The 27816-nt window shown below is 39.0% G+C and overlaps 1 protein-coding gene and 1 pseudogene across 2 annotated transcripts; both read left to right on the forward strand.

Annotated features, from left to right (window-relative positions):
- The first annotated feature begins 6759 nt into the window (after positions 1-6759).
- Positions 6760-27796, forward strand: LOC116318317 (receptor-interacting serine/threonine-protein kinase 3-like). Of its 2 annotated transcripts, none has more exons than XM_031737291.2 (16): positions 6760-6874; positions 23259-23438; positions 23534-23852; positions 23953-24101; positions 24200-24249; positions 24503-24658; positions 24798-24880; positions 24991-25069; positions 25150-25196; positions 25507-25573; positions 25682-25722; positions 26029-26095; positions 26281-26321; positions 26680-26725; positions 26815-27057; positions 27139-27796. In XM_031737291.2, the coding sequence occupies exons 2-16, from the start codon at positions 23284-23286 to the stop codon at positions 27144-27146; spliced, it is 1551 nt and encodes a 516-aa protein (XP_031593151.1). In that variant the 5' UTR covers positions 6760-6874; positions 23259-23283; the 3' UTR covers positions 27147-27796. The 2 variants fall into 2 exon arrangements, with proteins under 2 accessions (XP_031593151.1, XP_031593152.1); XM_031737292.2 differs by having other exon boundaries at positions 24991-25057.
- On the forward strand, positions 17377-22377 carry LOC116318274 (annotated as a pseudogene).
- Positions 27797-27816: the final 20 nt, after the last annotated feature.

Here is a 27816-nt window from a genome sequence, read left to right on the forward strand (position 1 = left end):
CCAGTCTAAGATGATTTGCTCTGAAGAAATGAAACACTGGCTAAGTCCTGAACACTGGTAGAAAATTAATTAATAATTAAGTAATTTGTCATATGTTGATGGTGTTTATGGTGATGACACTTATCGGCAAACTCTGCAGTTTTATGACCATCAAATTTTGTGCACACAGAGTTTGCTTACATTTATTTACAGACAAAATAGGCTTTTAAAACAACCAATTTTAATCCAGTGTTTGCACTTCCAAAAGAATGTCATGCTTTTCATATTCACATATTTTCGTAAGTATAAATACAGTGAAAAGTAGAACCAGTAGTGCAAAGAGGTTTGAAAAGGGCTTTTTGATCCAACTTAGAGTAAAACTGTTTCTTGCAGTGTTTCCTGCAGCAACTCCAGAGCTTTAGTTAGCTGACATCAGCAGTACTGGTTCCTAACATCACTCAAGCATGACTGTTCTGCAGCCAGACTGCGGCTGTAAAAGGATAAATTCTTATATTATTACAGAGAAACTAGCACTAAACAAATAAACAAAACTAAAGTGGTGCAGGAAAAGTAGGCAAGAGTAGCCTACAGCATGCAGACAGGAATATAAAGTGGAGGATAGTGAGGCATCAATAAAAAAGAATAGCAGTAATGGGATGCCATCTGTGCCTCTGCTTCTTGTTCATACTAATCACCAATAAGAGCTTCAAATCTGTGCAGGTTATAAATTTGTTCATCGGGAGATTACTTTCTGTCTTCGCAGCATTATGACAGTATGTGTCTTTGTGTTGTTTATAGTTATGTGTGCTTTTACAAACAAGCACCTTTGTGTGGATTGTAGGTAGTTTTAAAATTATGTCAAGCTTATTTTCATACAAAATGTACAAAAAACTGCAGAATTGTACTTCATTAACTGCTAACTATTGTGCATTTCCCGGCCAGGTGTACCAGAGATACAAGCAGTTGTGTTGACATTTTGGCCACATACAGAAACACACATACACACACCAAATGTTATGCCCCTCTGCCTTTGTTGCAGGGCAGTAATCAATTATCTCAGTATGATGTCATTCTGCTAACCCTCCCCCATGCTCTTCAGCCCTCCTCCATTTGTACACTTGCTCTGTTGTCGCCTGCGTCAAAAATGGAAAGTGCGACCTAGTAATCCAGTGCCAGGAAAAATTTTTTCCAAAGCAGCACAGTGGACATGCATTTAATTGCAGGTTTTTGCAGGGATAAGTAGATATATTGAATGGACACTGCATTTAAACTGCACGTATACACACCCACTTGATACATCACATCATCGAGCAGTGATTTGATTATTGCTGAATGAATCCCCTGGCTTGATCACACTAGGTCATCTGGCCTCCATCCTCAGTGAGAGGATAATTGAATGAAGGACAGTAATGAAGAGACATGGGCACCAACATGAAGGGCGACATGAGGTCTGTGCTTTGGAGTTTCTCTTTCTGTGTAGCTACAGGTCCCTAGTTAAACGCTTACCTGAGTATAAATAAAAGCTGCATTATGAAGTTATCAACATGAATTTACAATTTAAAAAACAGATGTGCAGCTTTTATAGTCGTGTTCTGCTCCATGCAAGAATCAGAATACCTCTGACACATATATGCAGCTGTGGAAAAAAAGTGATCTGCTGTTTCCGCACTGTATGCAGAGCAGACCCCTCCAGCATTAGGGAGATAATCCATTTAGGTTGTCTGTGTGTCAAGATACTAGTTTGCCCTGGTTTCTTGCTGCTGGGTTTTGTGAGGTCCACTGTAACAGATAGCAACATGCATATTGATCAACTGCCCCTGCATATGGAAAAAGACAACCGCTCTTTAGGGAGAGCTCTAAAATTAAAATGAATGAATCAGAGCAGAACACACTGAGGCAAACTGTGCTCCCATTTTTGTCAGCCTCATTTTCTTCATGAAGTAAAATTCCATGTGACACTTTATCACATGGAATTTATGATAAATCCGGGATTAGCTGCATCAAAACCTAAACCTTGAGACTGGAGCACACGATGAGGGTGGATTTAGTCTTTAATTATTGCTCTTATTTTTCTCCTACGCTCATTAAAAGGCAACACTATATTTGTTTGATTCTGTTTTGGATTTAATTCTGCACCTCTCCATCTTCTCCGGGTTTCTGAGCGAGAGAGCCAGAGCAAAGCTAATCAGCTCAGTGATGAGTGTTGTGGCAAAGAGTAGTGCTTGTGCCAATTCTGATTTAAAGTACAAAAAGAAGCGTGCAGTTGTGGATACACACATTACTGGGAAGCGTAATAAGAAGAACATGTGCACGTGTGGGCTCAAAATAGTAACTAGCTTTGTGAACCAGTATTTCCCATTTAGGCTAGGAATGAAGCTCAGAGACAAATTCCTGTTAATGCCTTTACATACAATGTAGTTTATGACCTATTCCAGTACCAGTTGGCAGGATTTCTCTGGATATCTTAGCTGGAATCGGTCATGCCATTGATTCTTTTCACTCTACTGTAAAACTAAAGCTCATTAGAAGCAAGCCCTGTCTATCCACATACATGCATCTAGTAAAAGATATCCCAGAGTTTAGTTCTATACTTATAAAACAAACCAAGAAGATGAAGCCCTGCACGTTTCTCCTCCTAGCCATAACATTTTATAGATTTAATTCAATCAATCTATTGGATCTGTCTGACTTTGCTGTTTCTGATGTGACTTGTTTGTTGTGCTGTCTGTGGAAATAATTTACAGCAATGCCTGTAATTACTGCAGCAGATAATCACCTAACCACCTGAAATATTAATACACAGAGAGCCAGGAAGCATGATCAATATTAATATCTCGGCTCACGCCACATAAGAGCATGCAGACACACACATAGCTGCTAAACTCCCATTAATAAATAAGATGGGTTCACAGCATGAATGCAAATGTCACAGATTTCGTGAACTGAGCTCTGAAATGAGATATGAGGGTGAACTTTGAGAAAATTTCAAAGATGAGACTTAAGACACATTAGTCCATGTGTTTGATCAGCTTTACAGTCATCAATAAATATTTTTCAAAGAAAATGCCAAAAGAGCAAGTGGTATACATGTTAAGGTGAGCTTATTTTGGTAAGCTTGTTAGGGGTAGATCTAAAAGGTGAGAAGACTGTGGATGTAGGACATCAAGGACAAATGTGAGAGAGGCTGTGGAACTGGGATGGCAGCAAAGCTTTTTGTGCCTGTCATTTATGACAGCAGGAACGCTTATAGTGGAACACCTTCTATGCTAATGCATACTTGCAGCAAAATAGCGTAAAATATGGAGTCAAAGGACACAAATTCTCTGCTTCAGATCTGATGATGCTCAGAAGTTATGTCCCCATGGCCAAAAATCCCATTTTGATGGAAACCATCATCAGGGTGATAATATTTCTTGCAGTGTATCGCCATGATGATGCTAAAAGCTTACTTTGACTTTTCCACGGCTAATTTATTTCATCTTCTGTTCAAATCCTCATGCTTTGCCCCTTCCCTCCTTTGCCCTGTCCATCATATTTTGCACTTTCCTCCTGCCCTCGTCCTTTTTTACGACCACCTCTCTCTCAAGTGGACTGCATGGCCTATCGCCATAGTAACAGACAGCCATGACAGGTGGAGATAGCAGGTAGTGCAGCGATGCATGACTCCCCCTGGGACTGCAGAATGCCAACACTATAGAATGAAAATGAGCAGAACACACTCTTTTATAAGAAGTCACCCTCCATACAGACTTTACGGTCATTCATTGGTGGTTATCAAAGGATGAACACATGCAGCAAAGCTGCAGCGCCATTGTTTCACAGTTAGGCTGGACAGAGGAGCAAGTGGAGTTTACTGGATTTTTAGCTTATGTTATGTATTTCTATTGCATCACTCTCTATGGCCAGATCTAAACCACGGTGAGCCAAGCCAGTCTGTTTCATGCCAATAAAAGACTGGGTTCAACACTAACAAGATCCTACAAATCCCATGGGTTGTAGCAAAACTGTTCGCTCTATAATATGAAATTGATTTGATTCAGTCTTGTATACTGGCAGTGTTCACATGCTGACCATGCACAAAACAGAAAACACTTCAGTTTAGCAACTTATCTGCTTGCACTGAAGGCATAAACCTTAGGTTGTTGCGCACGGGCTTAATCATAGGACACATATATATTAAATTACATTGTCTCCAACATCCACAGGCACCACGATCAACACCGCACCCTCACATCTGCAGTCTGTGAGCCATTTCTCCCACACTTGACCAGTGCAGTAGTGGAACACATGGAGGACAAAAGCGAGAGTTTTCTCACTTGGGTGGAAAATACACACATTTCTTTAGTGAGCTATGGCTCTCACAAGGAAGTTATCAAAGGATAAAAGGACCGTAGATGGTAGTAAAGGGGAGGGGCAAACAAGCAGCGTCCTTTTTAATGAGATGGCAGTGGCAGCATGGGCACACGCCATGAGGAGAATGATGAGAGAAAGCATGCCAGTGAAAGAAAAAGAAAACAGCAAAAGGAAAAAAGAATAGACAGTGGTGTCAGTCCCGTACTCCTCTGAGACTCACCATAAGCAAACACACGGCTGATTCAGGGATGAGTTGGACAGCCATATTTGGATCCTCCTATAGATTTGTGCGCAAAGAGAATGCCTCCAATTTCCTAAAGGGACCTGCTTCGATGTCCTCTTAATCTGAGTCTTCACTCACAAAGTAAGGTCACACTGTCCAAATGAAGATCTGAAGACCTTTGATTGGTTCCCTCACTTTGTGTCCTTATAACCACCCCCCTGTGCTGCAGACAGTCTCTTCAATTGCAATTCTGTGGTCTCTGGAGACTGGAGTCTCTCCAGTCTCTCTCGCTCTCGCTCTGACTCTTCAGACTGTGCGGTCCTCCTTCTTCCAGTTCTTTGATCTGAGAGCAGAGTAGAGCCCCCCCAACTCCTCCTTTCACATTTAAAACACTCCCCGTGAATCCCACACCCACCTCCCCCAAAAATGTTATTTGGAGGTTTGTGTCTTGCTAAATACTACTCTCCCCTCTGTTGCTGCCCTCTGCCTACCTTTTTCAGTGTACTATCTATCAACACAAAGCACATCCAGGCATGCACGTGGGGCTTCAGTGCAGCTGTTTTCTCCCGAGGCTGTCCCGTTGCTGCTCCAGGGGATGTAACCTGCTGGCATAAGTGATGCTCCCCAGTCTATAGCACTGTTCCACTCTGATGGAAAAACAGACGTTCACCTCAGCTCTTGGATCCAGCGCAGAGGGCTGCCCTTTACATTAATCCCCAGCCTCATATGTCATCAGCATGAGACAAGGGCAAAGAGGGATGCAAAAGAAGGAGGATGTTATAGACAGTCTCTACAAGCGTAGAGAATGAAGGAAAAGGCAGATAGGAGGAGAGATGTAGCGCAGAGAGCAGCCCCTGGTGAGAGAGGTCCTCACTGAGATGAGTGTAAATGAAGGTGGGTGGGGAAGAGGGAGGGGAGTGAGGAATGGAAATGCAGAGAGCAGGAACAGACCGCGCCTATCGATGCCGGCTGAAACAGCAAGGCAGCATGGAGGGAGTGTACACGACTCAATATGCACACTAGACATAGAGCCGTAGTGTAATGTTCACAAGCACCATTGCTCCAGATGCAGAACAATGGTTTGTTTTGCACCTTTACAGGGCTGTGTTTGACATTAATAATATCCATGAAAAAAAAAATCTTCATCTGGCTTTGGCTTTGTCTGCGAGAGAAGATGAAGAAGAGAGGCAGAGAGAGCTTATTAGAAAAAGGCCATAAATCATGTAATCATTCAACTGATGAGCTCAAGATTTAGCTTCAACACAGCTTTAGATATTATGATTTTGATTATGTCTCTATTGTGAGTTGCTTGTTTTACTGGGTGTTTGCGGATGGATGCACCTATTTTTAATTGCTAATTAATTAACTGTTAATTTATATAAATAACATCATGATTAAATTTCTGAACAAAGAACTTAAACTTTCTAAAATGACCTGGATTAAATTAACTTGTGTAAAAATGCTGCACGTTTTTTTAACATTATGAAAAAATTATGGTGCATTTTCAGGCTGCCAATAGCAACATGTATTTGTTATTCTTGAATGAGTCACTGATTAGTAGAAAAAGTCCTTGTAAATGGTCAGGGAGAAGATCTAATGTCCTAAGAAGTTTGAAAGATCTTCAAGTCTGGCTCCTTGGAAGCAAACTATAAAGAAATATTAAATCTTTTGCACAGTATTGTATCGCACTAAACTTTACTTACTTCTTCATATCGTATAGAAAGCACCATAAAAGCACCTCAAATGCTCGGTCAGAGAAATGATCGATTCTTGCCATATTTGGAATCTCTGATACTTTGCATTTTCACACTTCTGCTCTTTTAGAAAACACACTGGGAAAAAAAGAGGGTATCTTTGGACTACTTGTTTGCAGGAAACTGAGGTATGCAACAATTAAAATAGGAACCGAAAGCTTAGGCAGTTCCCGTTTGGATTCAATGCCAGCAAAGGAAAGTTTGTAATGATGGAAACTTTAATACTCTAATACTTAAACACTTTTTATAGCGGTGGTTTGAAGCAAGGTCATGATTTCTTTTTGTGTAAAGACGTTCATGCTTTTTTGTTTTGTTTTGCTTTTTTGTCGAAAGAAAGCATTTTCTCAGCAAAATATTATCTTTCAGATAAATCACAAACCACTGTTCATGCCAGTAATATTGTCAATACTCGCTCATTACGTTTAGTGTAAGCCCCGCCCCTTCACTACAGTTCGGGGCGTGTCAGGATATGAAAATGAAAGTCGGAACGTCTGTATTTTTTTTTTACTTTTACCACGGCTTTGGTTTGGAGTACCTCTTGGATCTGCATGTGGAACAGCTTGATGTGAGTAGCAGCCAGCGTTTTACTTTTTATCCTCTTTCTTCACAGATGCTTTAACTCCAAATCAAACGACAGCTCCAGTTTGCAACGAAAAGTCTTTCAGAACATTTTTTTTAACTTGTTCACAACAGGAAGAGCATTTCCCATTGCTCATTAATATTGGTGTCATTTCATTCCAAGCATTTTTTTTTCAAACGTGTTAGGACATTTGGGAAAACGAGTCCCTACAGTTTAAAAGTTGGAACAAGTTTTGGTTGTGTTTGTTTTTGTGGTCAGAATTTGCTAACATGATTTCGCTGTCGTCATATGCGGAATAGACACACTAATTATCAACGATGTAAATTGGAACTGTAAAAGATAAAGCGGAACGGAATTAAAACAATTTGTGGAGGAGACAGCGGTCTGTCAGTGAAGTAGGAAGAGGAACACACAGAAGAATGCCGTGGGTAGAAGCAGCCCCCCCCGGCGCCCCGCTTCTTCTTCCTAGTGATTATCACCGTTATTGTTTGTAGAGTACATCTTTTTTTGTACTAACAGTCTATTTACATACTTTAGTTTTGTGCTTTTTTGGCAATTGTTATTTTCTTTTACATTTACAGTGTGCTTTAAACGCTACATTTAGACATTTAAAGTAAGTGACAAGATGCAGAAAACTTGAAGAGATGAGGATTATACTTCTAGATACCTCTCGTATCTTGATAAAATATTCAAACATTGTTACCAACTTGGTTTACACAGTTAACACAATTAATTTAGTCTTTTTTGAGTATTTACGGGAAAAAAAGTCATTTTGAAAAATGAATGAAAGGTTTGGAAGAACTGAGTGTACACTGTGCAGTAATTTCCATAGCTTAGTACTGCAGAATCAACAGTAAAAAACTCTAAAGGATGTTAGCAGTTTAGTACTGTAATTTGCATGTCATTGTGAGAAAATTCCGTGAGATTACATTATTTTTACGGTAACTCTCTGTACTCATGGAAACAGCTGTAAAATACAGCAAATGTAACAATTGGTGATGTTACTGAGATTATACTATTACACCATCTGGATTTCTGTTCTTTTCTACTGTAGATCTAAGAGTAATTACCTAAATCCTCATTCAGAGTGTATTACTATAAAATGCAATTCATTGTGAGAGTAGTATAACATATAAACTACAATATACAGCATCATTTTTAACTTAAGGAGTAAGTTGCAGCAACAAACAACCAGTCTCACTCTTACAAAAAAGAATATTCAAGTATATTATAAGTATACTTTAAAAACTAGAAAACAAGCAAGTATACCTTTAGTTTACTTTGTATGTATTTTCTTGATTTTTTAGACCAAATTACATTTAAGCATACTTTAAGTACAGTTAGAAGTATACAGAAAAGTATAAGTAGTCTATTAGTCTATACTTGTAGTATAGTAGTGCTAGTAGTATACTATGTAGTATGTAGTTTACTTGAAAAGAATCTGTCAAAAATTCTTGTGTAATGTCTTTTACCTTTTGAACAGAGTAAGTGGGGTAAATCATTAATTAAAAAAACCGTGAGTGAAAAGGGTCAGTAGCTAATAAACCTCAACTCTCAAATCATTTTCTCACCTGTTTACAATATAGTTCTGGTACTTCTCTGGTAGCTATGAGTGTAGTTCTCTGCAAAGGAAGCCTTCTGATAGTTGGAACTGTTATCTGACTGTCTGAGGAATGAAGGGATTTGTTACATGTGAAAAATAAGTTTCAACTGCACTTTAATTACTGTTTCAATCAGAAGTATCTCAAATATAAACTAAAAAGTAAATTAATAGTATACTTGCAAGGTTAGTGTTAGCGCCATTTATAGTTATTACATGTTTTATTTTGAAAAGCCTGAAAAGGATATGGTGCTTTTGTTGTGAAAGGTTTGTGACAAATAAACAAGCGAATGGCGGAGCGACACGATGGTTTTACCGTCGTTGTTGCACAAACCGACGCGTAAAACAGCCTCTTGTCCATCCAGACTCTTATTTTAGATATAAGAAAAATAGAGAACTCCAAGAAGAAACAAGATAGCCGCTACATTAAGTAAAACCATCATGCTCCTGAGCGAGACGACAGCATCGCTATGAGATCGTACAAAGTTTGGAACAGCAACTCAGTTAAGTGTACAGAGCTGTATGCATGAAGAATCTAAGAGGAGAAGAAATAAGCTTTCATGGATAAAGTTTTGGACTATGATATGCTGCCAAGCTACAAGTCGTGCTAAAATTGAACAATTGCGATATTCAACTTCTTACAAATAAGTCAGTGACAGTGTTTTTGGTCTTAAGAAGATGACATTCACTACGAAAGCCTCAGCTTTGTGTCATAGACCATTTGTTTCATGAACACTTGTTGAATAAGAAGTTGTGTAAAAGGAGTAGAGATGGCAGATAAAGAGCATAAGGTTCCAGGCCCAGGGCACAGAGCTGCAGTAGCGGGACTGGCCACAAGAGGGCACAAAAGTACACCGAAAGAGGTTTGGAAGAACAGCTCGGCAGGCACATAAACGCAAGAAGGTCCAAGCTGTCACAATTAACTGCAAAAATGAATAAAATTAGCGGACTGATGAAAGAGAATGAAAGCCTTGACATTGTTGATGAACATTTAAGTAACTTTTCAAAGCTACATGAAGAATTCTTACGGGCAAATGATGATGTACTGTCGCTGTTGCCAGAAGATGAAAGGAATGTGGACCAGATGCTCTGGTTCAATCCAAAAAAGGAGCAGTTCAGTGCGTTTATGACTGAAGTTGAGAAATGGATCATGGTAACAAGACATCAGCATCAAGATGACGTGTGCCCAGATGACAGCGTGTCAGTGACTGCTAGACCATCTGCAAAGAAATCAGGTACCAGCGTTGGAAGAAGCTCAGTCAGTAGCCGCTCATCGAGGTCGTCCAGAGCTTCTTCAGTATCATCTGTACGGCAGAAAGAGGAAGCAGAGCGTGCTGCTCTGCTCGCACGAGCCGCTTCCTTGAAACAGAGACAAGCCTTGGACATTGAAGAATGTAAGTTAAAGGCAAGAAGAGAACAGCTTGAGATCGAGACAGCTATTGCTGCTTCGACAGCCAAAATAAAAGTGTTAGAGGACTGTGAATATGTGAGCTGTAAAAATGATGTGGAACAGTGTGAATCAGCTGTTAAACAGTTCAGCTTCCAAGAGCCAAAGGTACGCAGTGAACATAATGGGCAGTCAAAGGTAAATGGTGACAGTGTAAAACAAGAAGATGACTTGCACCAAACTGACGCCAGTGTTATTCCAATGAATCTATGTGAAGTCATGTTGAAACAAAATGATATCACTGAGATGTTAGTCAAACAACATAGACTGTCACATTTGCCTCAAAGAGACATTCCCATCTTTAGTGGTGATCCACTTGAGTTCATACCATTTATAAGAGCCTTTGACCATACAATTCATGACAAAACTGACAGTGACAGTGACAGGTTATATTACCTTGAACAGTTCACCAGAGGTGAATCCAGAGATTTGGTAAGGAGTTGTCAGCACATGAGTCCTCAACAAGGCTACAGTGAGGCAAGGAAGTTGCTGTTTAGTCATTATGGTAATGAACTGAGAATTGCAACTGCCTACATGAACAGAGCATTTGATTGGCCACAAATCAAAACAGATGATGCAAAGGCTCTTCATAGCTATTCACTGTTTCTCACCGGTTGTAACAATGCAATGCAAGACATCAGTCAACTCCAAGAAATGGAGATCCCCACGAACCTCAGAGTTATTGTCTCTAAACTGCCATACAAAATGAGAGAAATGTGGAGAGTCTGCTTTTGACATTCAAGAAAGAAGTGGAAGGAGAGCAAAGTTCTCAGACCTGGTCAGATTCATAAACAGACAAGCAAAAATAGCTGCAGATCCTTTGTTTGGTGACATTAAGGATGCTGAAGATAAAGCAAAGTCATCTGCAAATGTGAGAATGAACAGATCATCCAGGCAAAGGGGAAGCACATTTGCTACAAGTGTAACACAAACTGCAAATAAAAGGTCACCTGAAATTGGTAAAAGTGCTTCTTGTCACACTAGCAGTGCCTCCCAGAAACCATGCATATACTGTGAAAAACTGCATACACTGGCAGAATGTCAAAAGGTCAGAAACCAGCCTTACAAAGAAAGACTAGAGTTCCTCAAAGCAAAGGGTCTGTGCTTTGCATGTCTGACACAAGGTCATCTGAGTAAGGACTGTAAGAAAAGATCATTGTGTGAGTACTGCTCTAAGAGACATCCAAGTATGCTTCATCGGACAAGAGAGGAGGACAGTAAGGCAGATGATTGCATCCAGAGAAACGTCTCTGACATTCCCACGACAAGTGATGAAACACACATTTCAGGCAGACTTTGTGGAGCCACAGGGGCCGGAAAAGACATTCATGTGTTATCGATCGTTCCTGTGTGGGTTAAGTTAAAGAAAGGCAATAAGTTAATTGAGACTTATGCTTTCATGGACAATGGGAGCCAAGCCACATTCTGTTCAGAAAAGCTGATGAGACAACTTGGTGTAGAAGGTAAGAAGACAAAATTCATGCTTCGTACAATGGGACAGGAAAAGATGGTGACAAGTCACCACCTGTCAGGATTAGAAGTGTGTGGTTTAAATGAGAACACCTATATAGACCTTCCTGACATTTACACTCATGCAGACATTCCAGTGTCTAGGGAGAATATCCCTACTCAGGATGACTTAAAAAGGTGGCCACATCTTCGGCAAATCAGGTTCCCACATTCAGATGCAGACATTGGACTTTTGATAGGATGTGATGTGCACAAGGCTATGGAACCATGGGAGATTATTCATAGTAAAGATAACGGTCCATATGCTGTTCGAACAGTCCTGGGTTGGGTTATCAATGGCCCTCTCAAGAGAGATTCTTGCTCTACTCCTTCTGACAGAGAGCTGAGTGTTTCAGTAAATCACATCTCTGTCACTAATGTTGAGAATCTTTTGATGCAACAGCTCAACTATGATTTTCCAGAGAAAGCCTCTGAGGAAAAACAGGAAATGTCACGAGAAGACATCATGTTTATGGATTCTGTTAATGGCACAGTTGAAAGGATAAATGGTCATTATAGCATAGGTCTTCCTTTAAGGAACAAAGCTGTCAAAATGCCAAACAACCGCAGTGCAGTAATGCAGAGGGCAGAGAATCTGAAAAGGAAATTAATCAGAAACACAGAATTTCACAAGGAGTATCAGAGCTTCATGTCTGACTTGCTGACTAAAGGCTATGCAGCTCAGGTACCAAACACAAAGACCACCCCTGAAATTGAGAGAGTTTGGTACATACCACACCATGGGGTGTACCACCCCCAGAAAAGAAAACTCCGTGTGGTTTTTGACTGTGCAGCATCCTTTCAAGGAAAATCACTGAATGAAGAGCTCTTGCAAGGGCCAGACCTAACGAACACACTGATTGGAGTACTAACAAGGTTTAGGTGGGATCACATTGCCTTGATGTCAGACATAGAAGCTATGTATCACCAGGTGCGAGTACCTCCAGAGGATAGTGATCTTTTGCGTTTTCTCTGGTGGCCAAATGGGAACTTGAATGAACCTCTGCAAGAATACAAAATGATGGTGCACTTGTTTGGGGCAACATCCTCCCCAAGCTGTGCAAACTATGCACTAAAAAAGGCAGCAGAAGATGCTAAAGAAAAAATGCCACTAGCAGCAGTTAACGCTGTTCTGAACAACTTTTATGTAGATGATTGTCTTCTGTCAGTGTCAGGGACCTGACAGCATTGTGTGAGAGTGGAGGATTTCACTTAACAAAGTGGATGAGCAACAGCAGAGTTGTCCTTGCTTCCATTCCTGAAAAGGAAAGAGCAAAAGAGGTTAAAGATTTGGACTTGAGACATGATGCACTACCAGATGAAAGAGTCCTAGGAGTGAACTGGTGCACAGAGACAGATGTATTCAAGATCAGGATAACTGAAAAACCTGTGCCAAGGACTAGGCGAGGCATCCTCTCATTTGTAAGTGCAATATATGACCCACTGGGCTTTTTGTCTCCTGTCATTCTGCCAGCAAAAATCATCCTGCGAGAGCTGTGTGGCAGGAAGATCTCATGGGATGAGGAAATCCCAGCTGAACTGGCTCAAAGGTCACAAGTTTGGCATTCAGAGCTTTCAAAACTTCGTGGCTTTACCGTTAACAGGTGTTTGAAACCTGCTGGATTTGGAGTGGTCATATCTACACAATTGCACCACTTCGCTGATGCTAGTGAGAGAGGTTATGGAGTCGTTACTTACCTCCGTATCACAAACCAAAAAAGAGAAACTCACTGCTCATTCATTATTGGCAAGTCCAGAGTGTCTCCTCTGAAGCAGATAACAATTCCACGTCTCGAGCTGACAGCAGCTGCAGTTGCTGTAAAAATGGACAAGCTCATGAGAAAGGAGCTGCAAATGCCACAAGAAGAATCTGTGTTTTGGTCTGACAGTACCACCGTTTTAAAGTACATCTCCAGTGAGAACATCAGATTTAAGACATTTGTAGCAAATCGAGTGTCACTTATTAGAGACAACACAAAACCAAGTCAGTGGATGTATGTGAACTCTGAATTAAACCCTGCTGACCACGCTTCAAGAGGGATGAACACAGACACGTTCATGAAGTGTTCAAACTGGATTGCTGGGCCAGAGTTTTTGACAAAAGATAGGAAAAACTGGCCAATTCCACCGGACATTAAAGAAACACTAAAAAATGATGTTGAAGTCAAAGAGGTGATGAGTGTGGATGTTACAAAATTACACAAAATCCAGTGAACAAACTGATCTCTCACTATTCAGACTGGTACCGTCTAAAAAAGGCAGTTTCCTGGATACTTATGTTCAAGCAGCTGCTTTGCAGGTTAAGTGCACATCGGAAGCTTCTCATGTCACAAGCAAGCGACTGTGAAAGCAGCAAAAGGAAAGCTGAAAAGGTTGCAGGTCAAATGCAGCAGTTCAAAACATGTATTAAGGGATCTTCACTTACCATTGCAGATGTTGCAAAGGGAGAAACTGAGATTGTTAAGTTTTGTCAAAATCAAAGCTTCACAGAAGAACTTGCAAGTCTTCAGAAAGGTGACAAGCTTAAAAGGAGCAGTCACATTGCAAAGCTGGATCCTTTTGTCCAGGATGGAGTTTTAAGGGTTGGTGGTAGGTTGCATGAGTCTGCACTACCAGCCGATGTTAAGCATCCAGTGATTCTCCCTAAAGGTCATCATGTTTCTACTTTGATTCTGAGACACATTCACCAAGAAACAGGTCATGGAGGAAGGAATTACACATTATCCAGGCTGAGAGAAAGATTCTGGATTCCACAGGCAGATTCAGCAATAAGAAAGATCCTGTCAAAGTGTGTAACATGTAGAAGGATATCTGCGAAACCTGGTGAACAAAGAATGGCAAACTTGCCACAAGATCGCCTGATTCCTGACAAACCTCCATTCACAAATGTGGGCATAGACTATTTTGGACCTTTTGAGGTCAAGCATGGGCGCAGCAGAGTTAAGCGATATGGTGTATTGTTTACATGCCTTGCTGTTAGAGCAATACACATGGAAGTTGCCCACTCACTTGATACTGATTCCTGCATAAATGCATTCAGGAGGTTTATTGCAAGACGAGGTCAAGTGTCTGTCATGAGATCAGACAATGGCACTAACCTTGTGGGTGCAGAAAAGGAAATGCGTGAAGCAATCAAGGGATGGAGTCATTCAAAAATCTCAGAAATGCTCATGCAAAAGGGCATCACCTGGATATTTAACCCCCCAGCAGGGTCACATTTTGGAGGAATCTGGGAGAGGCAAATTCGCTCAGTTAGGAGAATTCTTAACCAGATCCTAAAGCAGCAACCTCTGGATGATGAATGCTTGCAGACATTGCTATGTGAAGTTGAAGCAATTGTCAACGGCAGGCCAATAACAAGAGCATCTAATGACCCCAATGATTTAGACGCACTTACACCCAATCATCTACTTCTTCTTAAAGGGCAGCCAGTACTGCCACCTGGATTGTTTCAAAGAGAGGACTTGTATGCAAAAAAAAGGTGGAGACAGGTGCAGTACCTGTCAGACATTTTTTGGAAGCGTTGGACTAAAGAGTATTTGCCGCTTCTACAAGAAAGACAGAAGTGGTTAGTGACTAGGAGAAATCTGAGACCAGGAGATGTTGTTCTCATAGTTGATGACAGTGCACCAAGAAGTTCCTGGTTAATGGGAAAGGTTGAGAGTACAGTTCCAGACTCACATGGACTTGTCAGACGTGTGTTTGTCAAAACCAAAACTAGCGTTTTGGAGAGGCCCATCGACAAGTTATGTTTATTGCTTGAAATGGAGGCAACAGTTTGAATCTCAGCCTCAAGTGTAACAGATTTATGTTCAACACATATGATGTATGTTGCATATAATGTTTGGTTAAGCCATTTATATTCCGAGTGTTGATATTAAATGACGCATTATTGTGTTAATATGTAATTGTTATGCCTTAGCAGTAACAATTAGGGGCCGGAATGTTAGCGCCATTTATAGTTATTACATGTTTTATTTTGAAAAGCCTGAAAAGGATATGGTGCTTTTGTTGTGAAAGGTTTGTGACAAATAAACAAGCGAATGGCGGAGCGACACGATGGTTTTACCGTCGTTGTTGCACAAACCGACGCGTAAAACAGCCTCTTGTCCATCCAGACTCTTATTTTAGATATAAGAAAAATAGAGAACTCCAAGAAGAAACAAGATAGCCGCTACAGTTAGTATTGTGTTAGAGTAGAGTATATTTTAAGTACTCTTATTGACTGGAAAGGACAACACAATACTAGTACATTTATGGTGAACAAAAAGTACATCAAGTTAATTTCAAGTATACTTTTATGTACTAAAACGGGGGCCAATATACTCTCAAGAAGCATTAGTAGTATACGTACTGGGTAACGTATACTTGGGAAATATACTTGAAGTATACTTCATGATATGAACTTAAAGTATACTTATTTTTTGTATGGCTAGCAACAAAGACTAATTGTTACATTTAGAGTAATGTTTAAAAATGACTTCATTTAGCAGGGTGTTGCTTTTTTCTCTTCTTATTCTTTCTTATACTGGAACTTCATTTGTTTTGTATAAGGTGGTACTTTTTAAGACACCTCTGCCTAACTACAGTGAACTAACCAGAAGTCTCGGAATATGCTCTGGTGGTCATTTTACACAAGTTCAGGTGTCACATCCATGAAACCTAGACCACTAACCAGCATCAGTCCTACAACTTCACTGTCAAAATTAATAAATTCTGGGACAAGCAGAAGTAAAGTATTTTTAGCGGTGCATTTTGTAGCAGGCCAGACTGCTATTAAATGCACTCTCCTAAAGAAATAATTCTTTTGTAGCACCACTTTGTCTTGGTTCAAAAGAGATGTCCTGGAAATAAATGATAATGTAACACGGGTGTTTATGTTTGTTCATATTTAGCGCGTTGAGTTGTGTTTTTAAAGCGATTGTTACGTTTTTAAAGCGTTTTTATACGACAGGTGTGTGTAGCACTTGTTACACATCTCAATAGCCGACAAAACACCTTCACCTGACGTACAATGTATGACGCACCCGTCGGGTATTCACTTTCAAAACAACAATGGGGGATAGAAAATATTGATCGAGGCGGTTAATGCTCCTTTCGCTGGTTGCCAACCACCATTAAATAACAACAAGAAGAAACTACTGATCTGCTTTTCTTAGTTTTGCACGTTTAAGACGCAATTCAGACTCAAACAAAGCTGCAAAGCAGGAGAACAACATGACCATCAACTATTCTGTGCCACAGATCCAGTTCCCTGCAGCACAGAGTGATGATGAGATGGTGGAAGAACAACAGAGACAATTTACGGACCGTTAACATGTGCAACTTAGAAGTAGTCAGAGGTAACTGGACGGAGTTCAGTCAGGTTAAATGCACGGTTGATTGGATTATATCTGAAGATTGCATGCTATTCGTGACAACTCTGCTAGACTCCAAATTTCTCGTCCATGAGGGAGGATCTCAAAAGTAAATGGAAAATCTAAACTTAACACTTTTTCCCTAAAACGGACTGACATGGGACACATTAAAGTTGGATTGACACCAGCTAATCAGTCTGAAGGTAAGTGTTTTTTCACTTATTCGAGAAGTCAGAAATGCGTTCTTATTACTGTTTCTTTTGACTTTTAAGCTACCCTGCCAGGTTATTTTCATTCAAATGCTAAGACAAAATGTCAATAGCTATGACTGTGGAGACTCAAAAGACTAGTTAGTTAATAGTTACCGATGAATTTATGAGACTTTAAAAAAAAAAAAAAAAAAAAAAAAAAAAAAAAAAAGAATTTATGAGACTTGATAGAAACTTGGACGTTTGCAACAGGTGAATCAGTGAACTACCGAGGTTTCGCCCAAATACTTAAAGCTGTTAGCTGGTCACTGTTTTCAGGTGTGCTTGTACTACCTGTACAGTGTGGGGTGCTGACTTAGTCAGGCTAAACCCGTTTAAGCGTCGAGCTCAAATATCTTTTCATTTTTGTGCACTGCTCACTTGTCTTTATTGTGCTTTTTGTCGGCACACATTTTCTGTTTATTGAAGCCTTTTATGAATAATTTTGATCATGTAAGAACTGGGAATTGGTCCCTATTGACAATACTCTTATTTTTTATTTTTTGCATTGCATATTTCATTTAGGAAAGGTAATTGGTCATTGAACTTTTTGCAACTATGTGTATTTGTAAATTTTGTGGCTTCTGTGCACGCAAATTTATATTGTTCAGTTTGCATGTTAAAATCCGCAAACATGTAGGTAACTATAGGTTTTCTTGTGGAACTGCGAACTGTCCTGCCACTTTCAGAACATTTTCTGCCTTTCATTTACATATGCCTAGGAATCACAGAACAAGAAGGGAGACCACTGAGGAGAAGTTCTATAAGTTCACTGGTTACCTCAGCTGTCAAGTTCCTGGATGTGGGTATGCTGCACAAAACTTTACAACTCTTTGTGCCCATCTCAGATTTCACATCAAAGATGGGAAAAAAGTATTATGTCCATTTGAAGATTGCTCTAAATACTTCAGTGTCCGAACATCATTTTCCAGCCATATTTCTCGAAAACATAAGTAGACAGTTCAGCAGTAATACAAGGACAGGACACAGTTAGTCTATTAGAAGACAGTTGGCTTTGTGTAATTTAAAAATGCAGGCTAAAATGCCCTTGCCAACCAGCACTATACAGAGCATCATAGGGGAATTTCAGGATCTTCGCAGCTGTGCAATGCACGATGTTCTTGCAATACTGTCTGACAAACTGTCTGCATTTCATATTCCACAACCAGAAGTGGACAAAATCAATCAAGACCTTTTTTCATAGAGGACTATATATATCTGAGACACAGTAGGTTTCCTGACAAAGCTTTAAAAGCAAAACACTATTTGTTACATTATGCAGAGCTTATCCTTCACTTTGGACCACTCATTCGTTTGTGGACCCTTAGGTTTGAGAGCAAGCACTCGTATTTCAAAGCATGTACAAGAACAGTGCATAACTTTGTCAACTTATGCAAGACTCTGACTGAACGACATCAGTTACTGCAGTCCTACCTCTCAGTGGGCCAAATGTTTCCACCTATAGTTTATCATCATCTTTACAACGCTGTCATTCAAGAAGCTGTGGCAAAAGCAGGCTGCACTAATCAGACCACTTTGGATGTGTCAGCAGTTGTCTACAAAGGTACCAAGTATGTCAAAGGCTATGTTTCCATTATAGATGACACTGATGATGGCTTGGTTTTTGGGAAGATAGCTGTGATACTTGTTAACAGAAAGAGGTGTGTGTGTAAATGCTGACAGTCTGATGGATTATTACCCACTACTACCCACTTTCAGGGATGGAAATTGAAGAGGAACTCACAAGCCTCCTGCCGGCACTAGACAGAGAGAAAATAATCTGCATTGTAGAACATCTGACGGACATTATTGGTGTACAACAAAAAAGTGACCTTTTGTTTGTGGAGGCAGAAGATCTCAAACCCTTTCTCACACCAATTCAAATCCGTAAACTACTTCTTGCATTTAAAGGAGGTTTGTGTAAGTTCTGTGCAACTCACAGACTCATAGACTTGAGTCTATGATTTGAAGGTCACTCATAGACTCATATGTCACTGATTAGCTTTTTTTTTCTTCACCACACCATTCTACACATGTACTTTGACAGTATAATATTGAAGAGCTTTTTGGGGCTCACATTGTCTGGTAGTTAATTAACATGGAAAACATAAACAAAAGTAGACACTGAATCTAACACCATTAACCTTTCATTGGTAGTGGTAGGACTAAGGGTGGAAATTTTGACAAACTGTAAAATATAGTGTATTTTTCAACTTTTCAATGCAAGACCTTGAGTTTGTAGTTCTTTTGCAGTCCTGGGATTGATTCTTTTCATCTTCAGACAAGGTCCCCCAAACTGCCTTTCTGTTACTACTCAATCCTAATTGCAGGGTTCATCTTTTAGTGAGGACATATTTGTTGAAATAGCCATATAAAGTAGCTTTTCCAATGACCTTTCTTTTTTTTTTGAATGGCAACAGACCAGAGAACCTGAATGACACCATTACTCTGGAGCTTTGCCCTGCTGCATCAACTGAAACATCAAGCCATCCACCTCACCCCTCCTCCTCCACGTCCACCACTATGTACAACCATTACTCCATCTCTTTGGTCTCACACTTACAGATTCCTTGGGAAAGATTTCCACTCCGACTGTCGCATGCAATCACAAGAGGAGACAGAGCTCATCCAGAGGACAGGAGAAGTTTGGTTAGAATTGTTGTGGAGGCCATGCAAGTTCACTGCAGGAACCCTAAACGTGCATCTTGTGAAGAGGTTGCTAAGATCATTGTAAACAGATACCCTCAAACATTTGCAGATTTTGCTGTAAAGGGACAAAGACTGGGTTGTGGACATTATTCACTACTAAGAAGCATCAAATCTAGAGTTGAACATGTTAATCGAGATAATACAACACATAGACTTCGTCAAACAAAGAGAACCAGGAATGAGGAAGACTGCAGTTCGAACAGTAATGCAACCTCACCTAAAAAAGTTAGATGCCTTGTTGATAGCTATGGTTGTATTCATTGGCAGCCAGTTGAACTTCCTGAGGGGGAAACGCCAGCTTTTTAGAGGAAAAGAAAGACATCCTGTTAACAATTTTTAATTCACAAGGACCTGGAGCTGTGGAGAGACCTGATGTGGATGACTTCATGTGCCTCACATATATTTCTCAGCGGCAGCTTATCAACAGTTGTCCCTCACTTTCAGTAGCTGAAATTCAGGAGCAGTGGCCATTTTTGTTTACTCAGAAAGGTCTTTCGAACCACTTTCACAAACTCACAGGTACTGATATCAATGAGCGCTTAAGTCAGGCCCTCATAACCAAAGGCAGGATTATTAACTTCTCCAGCAGATAGAAAGTGAGGAAGTTTTGACCAACAATAAAGTAGGCACAGCAGCCATCCTTCTCATGATGAAGTATTACAAGGAAAATGAAGACTCCCTCTTTGTCTTAGCAGATGTAAGCTTCTTTCATACAGCTCTAGGTTTAACGCTGTTGCTTGCTGTCCTGTTTTTTTTCGTTACATAAAATGTCTTGGTCCTTTATCTGGCAGGAAACATCTGCCAGGATGTCCCTTGTAGCAGAGAGCAACCTGCCAAGCACCCCAAGGCTGATTATGCTTGGTAATAAGTCATTTATGAAATAGAGCTGATTAGACCATATTACAATTTCTGTTTGGCGCAGGAGCTTTTCATGGAGACAGGTATCCAGTCTCCGTTTATTTAGCTCACATTTATGTAATTTCCTTTATAAACCAAGGTTGTTGGACATGTGTCTCAGTGAATCCAGCAAAGTAACAATATCAAATTTCACATGACATATTACTGATCAACATGGTAGTCTAGCTACACTAACAGCAGAAATACTGAATTCAATACTGTAAAGTTTAACAGCAGCACAAACTATAAACTCCAAAATAACCATACAGTTGATGGAACTCTGGTAAATTCATTGGGCTGACTCTTTGTTAGGTGTGTTTAATGTGCAGAATAATTCCCAATTATGTACAATTATAATATATTAACTACATAAGGCCATTAATAATTAACTGTACGTAGCTATTTGCTTTATGATTATCTAGACAGTGTGAAAAAGTGAAGTATTGAAATTATTTTGTGTTGCATAATGACAATGTTGCCTCTATACATTTAAGGACAAAGTTTAATGACCGCCACCTGCTGGATGGTGAGTGCAGAGGGGCGTGTAATTGTTGAGCTGGACAAAGAGAACACCTTTGCTGATGCGATGTCAGTCTTCTTTGGTTCATTCTATGTATTGAACCTGGAAAACCAGCGTGTGCAACATTAGAACTAATTCAGAGCTATGTTTGAACAGTCAGCTAACTGTGATAGATGATGAATAAATTATCCCTAAGTAGGTCATTTTTTTCACATCACAACTCAATGTTACTGTATGTTACTATTTATTGTGGCATGCTTTAAGGTTTTTTGTAAGGATAAACCCTGAAGAGGGAACAAAATGTACCTCCAAGGTTGGGACAAGCAGAAAGACTGGGACCACTGTGAAGTGAAAGGTTGTTCACATTAACCCTCATGTCGCAACTTTCCTCCAGCGGCTTACTGAATTTGAGTGGAAAACGTCAAATTAGGTAACTGTTGTTGTCATTTATAGTGAATTTCTTGTATAATTTAAGTGAACAATGTGTTGTTACCTGTGTCTCCACAGACGATCCATGGCCCATGCTTTCTGGACATTTACACGAGGCGAAGAACAATGAAGACAAGCTCTTTCGCCATCTTGCAACAGTTTTGATATTTTTTGTCCTTCTTTTACCCGTTTGTTAAAATTTATTTCAGGTACTTACACTTTTATTGTCACATGTATTGGCTCACCCTGCAAATCAATGAACTCAGTCCACAAAGCAAGGTCAGGGTTCAGTGCAGGTCAGTCAAGTTCCTTCACATCACACATGCTCATCCATGTCCTTGTGGACCCTGTTTTGTACATTGATTTGGTGGTGTGAGCCAGTATTTTGGACAAAGTGTATATAGAGGCAGAAGTGTGGGGCTTGATGTTCTATTCATTTCAATTCAGTTTATTTGTATGGTGCCAACAAAATGAATGCCAAGGCACTTCACAATGTAGGTTCAAGACCCTACAAAATATAACTAAGAAAACTCATCACTTGAGCATATGTTGTCTGTTATGATATGGATATGACATAATATCGTTTATGTTTGTACAACTATCTGAGAAAATACATGGGTTAAAAGGTTTAGTAAAAACAAGTGCTTCCTCAATCAAAATATCTTTTCAGTTCTTTTCAGTTTTTGATTTCGGAAATGTGTATTTCTGCAGAGGAAAATCAGACCTGAAATAAAAAGTGCTGTAAAGCACATGGATTATATTATGTGTGTGTGTGTGTATATATATATATATATATATATATATATATATATATATATATATATATATATATATATATATATATATATATATATATATATATATATATTTCTGTGTGTATATATTTGTATATAAAAATATATATATATAAATAAATAATGCATTTTTAATTTTTTTGTGAACCCTCCAGTCTCTTACAGTATGTTACTGTTTCCTGAAATTACGGTAAATTAGACCTGCTAAATAGTAAATGACCGCCTGTAGGAACACGGTATCCTCTAGCAGAGATGAATATTTTTGGTACTGATGATGCGTGATAACGGTAAGTTACTGGTAAATATTTTGCAGTTTATTACCTTGCAGCGGGCTTACAGTGACATACCGTGAATAAACGGTAGTATGCCAATTTCTTAATCACAGTATGATGTTACTTTGTTGGCGTAATTTACGACATAACGGTATCTCACTGGCATCACTGTCGCCAGTGGGATACCGTAAAAAAGGCTACAGTGCGTTACCATAATTTGTCCAAGAGTATTATACCACAACAGCAAAAAACGGTATAATCCTGCAGAACGGTAAGCTACCGTAACACGGCGTCACGGTATGACGCTGGCAACAGTGATGCCAGTATGTTGCCGTAAACTGGAGATGAAAAGTCTAACAGTGTAGTCTAGTTTTTTTCTTTCTAGCTTCTGCAAATTCAGAATACAGAATTTCAAAAATGTTGTGAGAAGTGCACCAGTATTATTAGAAAGTGGAACATGTGTGTCAGTGTCTTGCTTCCAGCTGCTTTCATGTTAGTGCAACAACAAAGACTTCTAAGGTGTTGTAAAAAATACTTATAAAAGCCGGGTTTATTCTCTTCTCTGTGTCATTTTATTATGTTTTAAGGTTTTGTACCTGAGTTCAGCAGGTGATGGAACTGCAGAGACCTGACATGGAATCAGTTGGAAACGAAAGCTTGGAGAACTGGCAGTTAATTGACTCTGGTGGATTTGGTCAAGTCTTCAAGACTAGACACAAGAAGTGGAGGTGTGACGTGGCCATTAAGCTACTTCAACATGCTGCTGGGTAAAATTAGAACAGAACTATTTTTTATTTTTATACTTCCAAGTACATAAAATAGTCCTTTCCTAAAGCTTTTTACATTTTCCTTCCCACACTAGGGACACAGAACTGTGTAAGGAGGCTAATCATATGGCCAAAGTCTCCTTACACAGTTCTGTGCTGAGGCTTTATGGAATATATAGGGGATGTCCACCAAATGGAGGGCGGGACATTCAGTTGGGAATTGTTATGGAGCTCATGGATAGAGGATCTGTTCAGACCCTGCTGGAGACTTTGTCAGGTCCACCACCTTGGCCTCTGGCCTTCCGCTTGGCCTATGAAATCGCTCAAGGAATGAACTTCCTCCATGAGAAGAACATTTTGCACCATGACCTAAAGCCAAGCAATGTACTGCTGGATGATGACCTTCATGCCAAGGTAAAGTGCTATCCACTCAACTCATTAGTTTATACTGATACAACATAAACTGTCATTGTGTTCTTTATTTATTTATTTTTTTTCCTTGATTATTTTGCAGCTGGCAGATTTTGGTCTGTCCAGGGTTTCCACCAGTGTTCTGATGAGCTCCAAAGAAATGTCCACAGTGAAAGGAGGCACATATCAGTACATGCCTCCAGAGTCTTTTGATCTATCATATAAGCCTGTTCGTAAATTTGACATATACAGGTAAACATTAAAAGAATAGTTGTGGGGATTTATGTATGATTATAAATTTTACCTTAAACATATTGTGTTAATTCTTTCTATTTCTTTATCTTGTAAAGCTATGGTATTCTTCTGTGGTCTATTATTTGCGGAAAAAAGCCTTTTCCAGGTACAATGAATGGATTTCAGTTACTTATCATTTTCCATAAATTTGTCTTTGTTTGTATGTTTGTTTTTCCTCATAAGTTTCCAGTTTATTGGTCAAATATTTGCCCTACTTTTTAAAAAAGAAGTTTTCATTTAGATTTCATGTTTTACAGCTAATATAAACACTATCAAGACAACTTGAGGCACCTCCATAAATACGTTCTCTCGTTTGTGCTTATGTTTTTTAATGAAAGTCTTTGTTGTATTTCACACAGATGCTACTCAAGCTCTTTTGGCACTGAAGATCCCAATGGGGGACAGACCTCCCTGTGATGGAATAGACCAGACAAAGGCAGAAGGGCTGAAAGAGCTGGTTGGCCTCATGAAGAGGTGCTGGGATGGAAATCCATCCAAGAGGCCAGACTTTGGAGGTATGTGTTAACTACCTGTATTAAACACTCTGTATTAAACAGCCCATTTTTTATATGTGCACGAGACCAGTGACAATTAATGAACTCTCTACTTTTCGTACATTATGCCTTTTAAACATTGACCATGGTTTTGTTTCAGAGTGCGATGAAATCACTAAGGATGTGTTCTCAAAGCACAGGGCGGGGATTCACGATGCAGTCGGACAAGTCAAGAAAAAATTGGTGCAACTCAATTTATCATTTCAGAAAATGAACTAATAAAGTACTCAACAATTTCAATTTTAGAGGGAGCACTTTTATCAGACTTCTTTGTGTACTGTTTACTTTCCTAGGATTCACAACATGGTAATCAATATCCTGACACATGTGGTCCACCCGGTGTTAATCAAGAGATGCCAGGTAGATTCTTCGGTACGGTTTGTCACTTTATTCTCAGACTTATTCCTTTCTTAATAACAATAAACATCATACAGATATTTCTCTTTTTTCAGGACAATCAGAGTCAAATGATAATGTTGATGCAAGAACTGAAATGCAGGTATTATATATGCACTCACAAATTTGCCTCTCATGAAGTGAAAAGAAATGCAATCAAGTCTTTCTCAAGTGTTTCTTAAACATTTTAATTACATGTTGCATCATGAGAGAGAATGAATGATCTTATTAGTTGATTTTTACTTTATGCCACATGTCACTTGGACACAAGAAGGAAGGATTCACAATCACAATGTACCATAAAAATAGATATTAGTGTACAGTTTTAGTTCAAGAGTATAGCATAATAATAGCAATTCATGGTGAAGACTTTTATCAGACTTCTTCGCGTTCTGTTTATCTCTTTGGTCTAGAATATGCAACTTGGTCATCAACATTTCAACACATCAAGTCCACCTGGTTTTACTGCTGAGATTGCAGGTATATTCTTTAGTATGGTTTGTCACTTGTGTTGATTTTCATACACATTTCTTTCTTATTAACAAAAAACATCAGACAGATGTATAAATCTAGTTTTTTCTTTTTCAGGACCTCCAGCATCAAATGATACTGTGGACATCCCATTGCAGGTAGTTGTTTGGACTTTGTCCTTTGCCTCTCACAAAGCGTAAAAGAAATGTAATCAAGTCTTTGTCAAGTGTTTCCTGATGATTTTAATTACATGTTGAATCATTAGACAGAATGAATGATCTTATTAGTTGATTTTCACATTTTGCCACATGTCACTTAGACACAAGGATTCACAATCACAATGTACTGTAAAAATAGATATTAGTGTACAGTTGTATTTAAAGAGTATAGCATAATAATAATAGCAATTCATGGTGAAGACTTTTATCAGACTTGTTTTTGTTCTGTTTATCTCTCTGGTCTAGAATATGCATCTTGGTCATCAACATTCCAACATGTCAAGTCCATCTGGTTTTACTGCTGAGATTCCAGGTTTGTCACTTATGTTTATTTTAGGGTTTAACGCAGATTAGGGTTAATCTGTGTTAACACGTTAATGCGGATAAATCCCTTTTAACGCGTTAACGCTGACAGCCCTAGTTTATTCTCATACACATTTTTTTCTTATTAACAAAAAACATCAGACATATATATATATATATATTTTTCTTTTTCAGGACCGGCAGCATCAAATGATACTGTGGACATCCCATTGCAGGTATTTTTTATTTGGACTTTGTCCTTTGCCTCTCAGTTCTCAGGGTGACTTTATTTAATCAAGTGTCATTTTGATCAGAAGATACTTGAGAACAACAAAACCAACTTAAACATTTGTACGTAAACATTGTTATGTATAAATACATGTAATAAATTTTGTACTAAAGAGGATGGATGTTTCCAATTTTTACATCCCTCAGAAACAAAATAGGCAAACCAAAAGCTGTGTTAAATTAAAAAGATAAAACATAAAAAATCAGCCTAAACAGTCAAAAGGATTCACAGTCAAATCAGATGTTTGTGTAGTTATATAGTTAAAAAGTAGAGACCAAATATATTTTCTTTTCTTTTGCCAACAGAATAATGTCAGCAGTTCTGCTAGAAATCTGACTGAAAATGAAAAAGGTGTGTATTATATATTATTTCACAGTCACATTCACAATTTTATAATGATATTTAAATACATGCTGTTATTCTTCTTCATTTACAATCAGCAAAGTTTGTTGATAAAAACAGGGCAAAGTTAATCCAAGAAGTTTCTGAAGTGCTGGCGATAGCAGAAGAGCTTGGAAACCTGGTCCATTCTGAAGCCTATTCAAAGATTGAAGCTACAACGACAAGCCAGGAAAAAATGAGGGTGCTCTTTCAAAGAACACTGCGTTCAGGAGGGGTGAAGGCCAAAGCAGCCTTCTTTGATGCCCTAAATAACCATCATCCAGAACTAGTGGAGAGGCTTGGTATGATTTCCTCTTATTAAAAAGGTCCAATATGGTTTAACATGTATAACAAGTTAATAGTTTCTCCTTTATTTTCTTTAGGTGGCTAGTTCAAAGGAAGAGAAAGAGGAAAAAAGGACGAAAAAGAAGAGACAGTGGTGTCAATCCTATAATCATCCCATTTATTAGGGATGAGTTGGACAGCCTTATCAGGATCCTTTGTACAGATTTGTATACAAAGTGAATGACACCGGTTTCCTAGACAGACTCTCTTCGTTGTCCTGTTACTAAGAATCTTCACTCTAAAAGAAAGAGGGAGGTTAGAGAGAAATAAAAATCCAGCAAGCAAGAACGCGCCACACCTATTAACACCAGCTGAAACAGCAAGCCATCAAGGGATATGACTGAATACTCCTCAGTTTACTTAAAGAAAGGGGTTTGTTTACTGTGTGATTGTGCACACAGATCATTGTCCTATTGTGCTTTGCAAGCACTAGTTCTTTGTGCTTTCAAAGGATTGTGTTGGACGTTAATAGTCTGCATTAAAAAAACATTTTAATGGAGCTTTTTAATATTTTACTGTTAAACCTTCTTACAAGGACCTGTATTTTATCAACATGTTTAGACATAAAAACTAAAATTGATATGTATTTGCCTACTCAGTGGAATTGCTTATTTTGTACTCTATACACAGATGTTCTGCTGATTTTACTGTAAATGATCATCTGTCTCTCTGTTAATGATAATAAACTCGTGCTACCCGTCAGCCATGTTCCAGGT

Source organism: Oreochromis aureus, linkage group 7 (assembly GCF_013358895.1).
Source record: "Oreochromis aureus strain Israel breed Guangdong linkage group 7, ZZ_aureus, whole genome shotgun sequence".
Lineage (NCBI taxonomy): Eukaryota > Metazoa > Chordata > Actinopteri > Cichliformes > Cichlidae > Oreochromis > Oreochromis aureus.

What these genes read in the sequence shown, in the direction of transcription:
- LOC116318317 (XM_031737291.2), top strand. Translation starts at nt 23,284, where the DNA reads ATGGAACTGCAGAGACCTGACATGGAATCAGTTGGAAACGAAAGCTTG. An exon ending in CAAGAGGCCAGACTTTGGAG is followed by an intron (nt 24,659 to 24,797) that starts GTATGTGTTAAC and finishes GTTTTGTTTCAG; the next exon opens with AGTGCGATGAAATCACTAAG. An exon ending in GACAAGTCAAGAAAAAATTG is followed by an intron (nt 24,881 to 24,990) that starts GTGCAACTCAAT and finishes TTACTTTCCTAG; the next exon opens with GATTCACAACATGGTAATCA.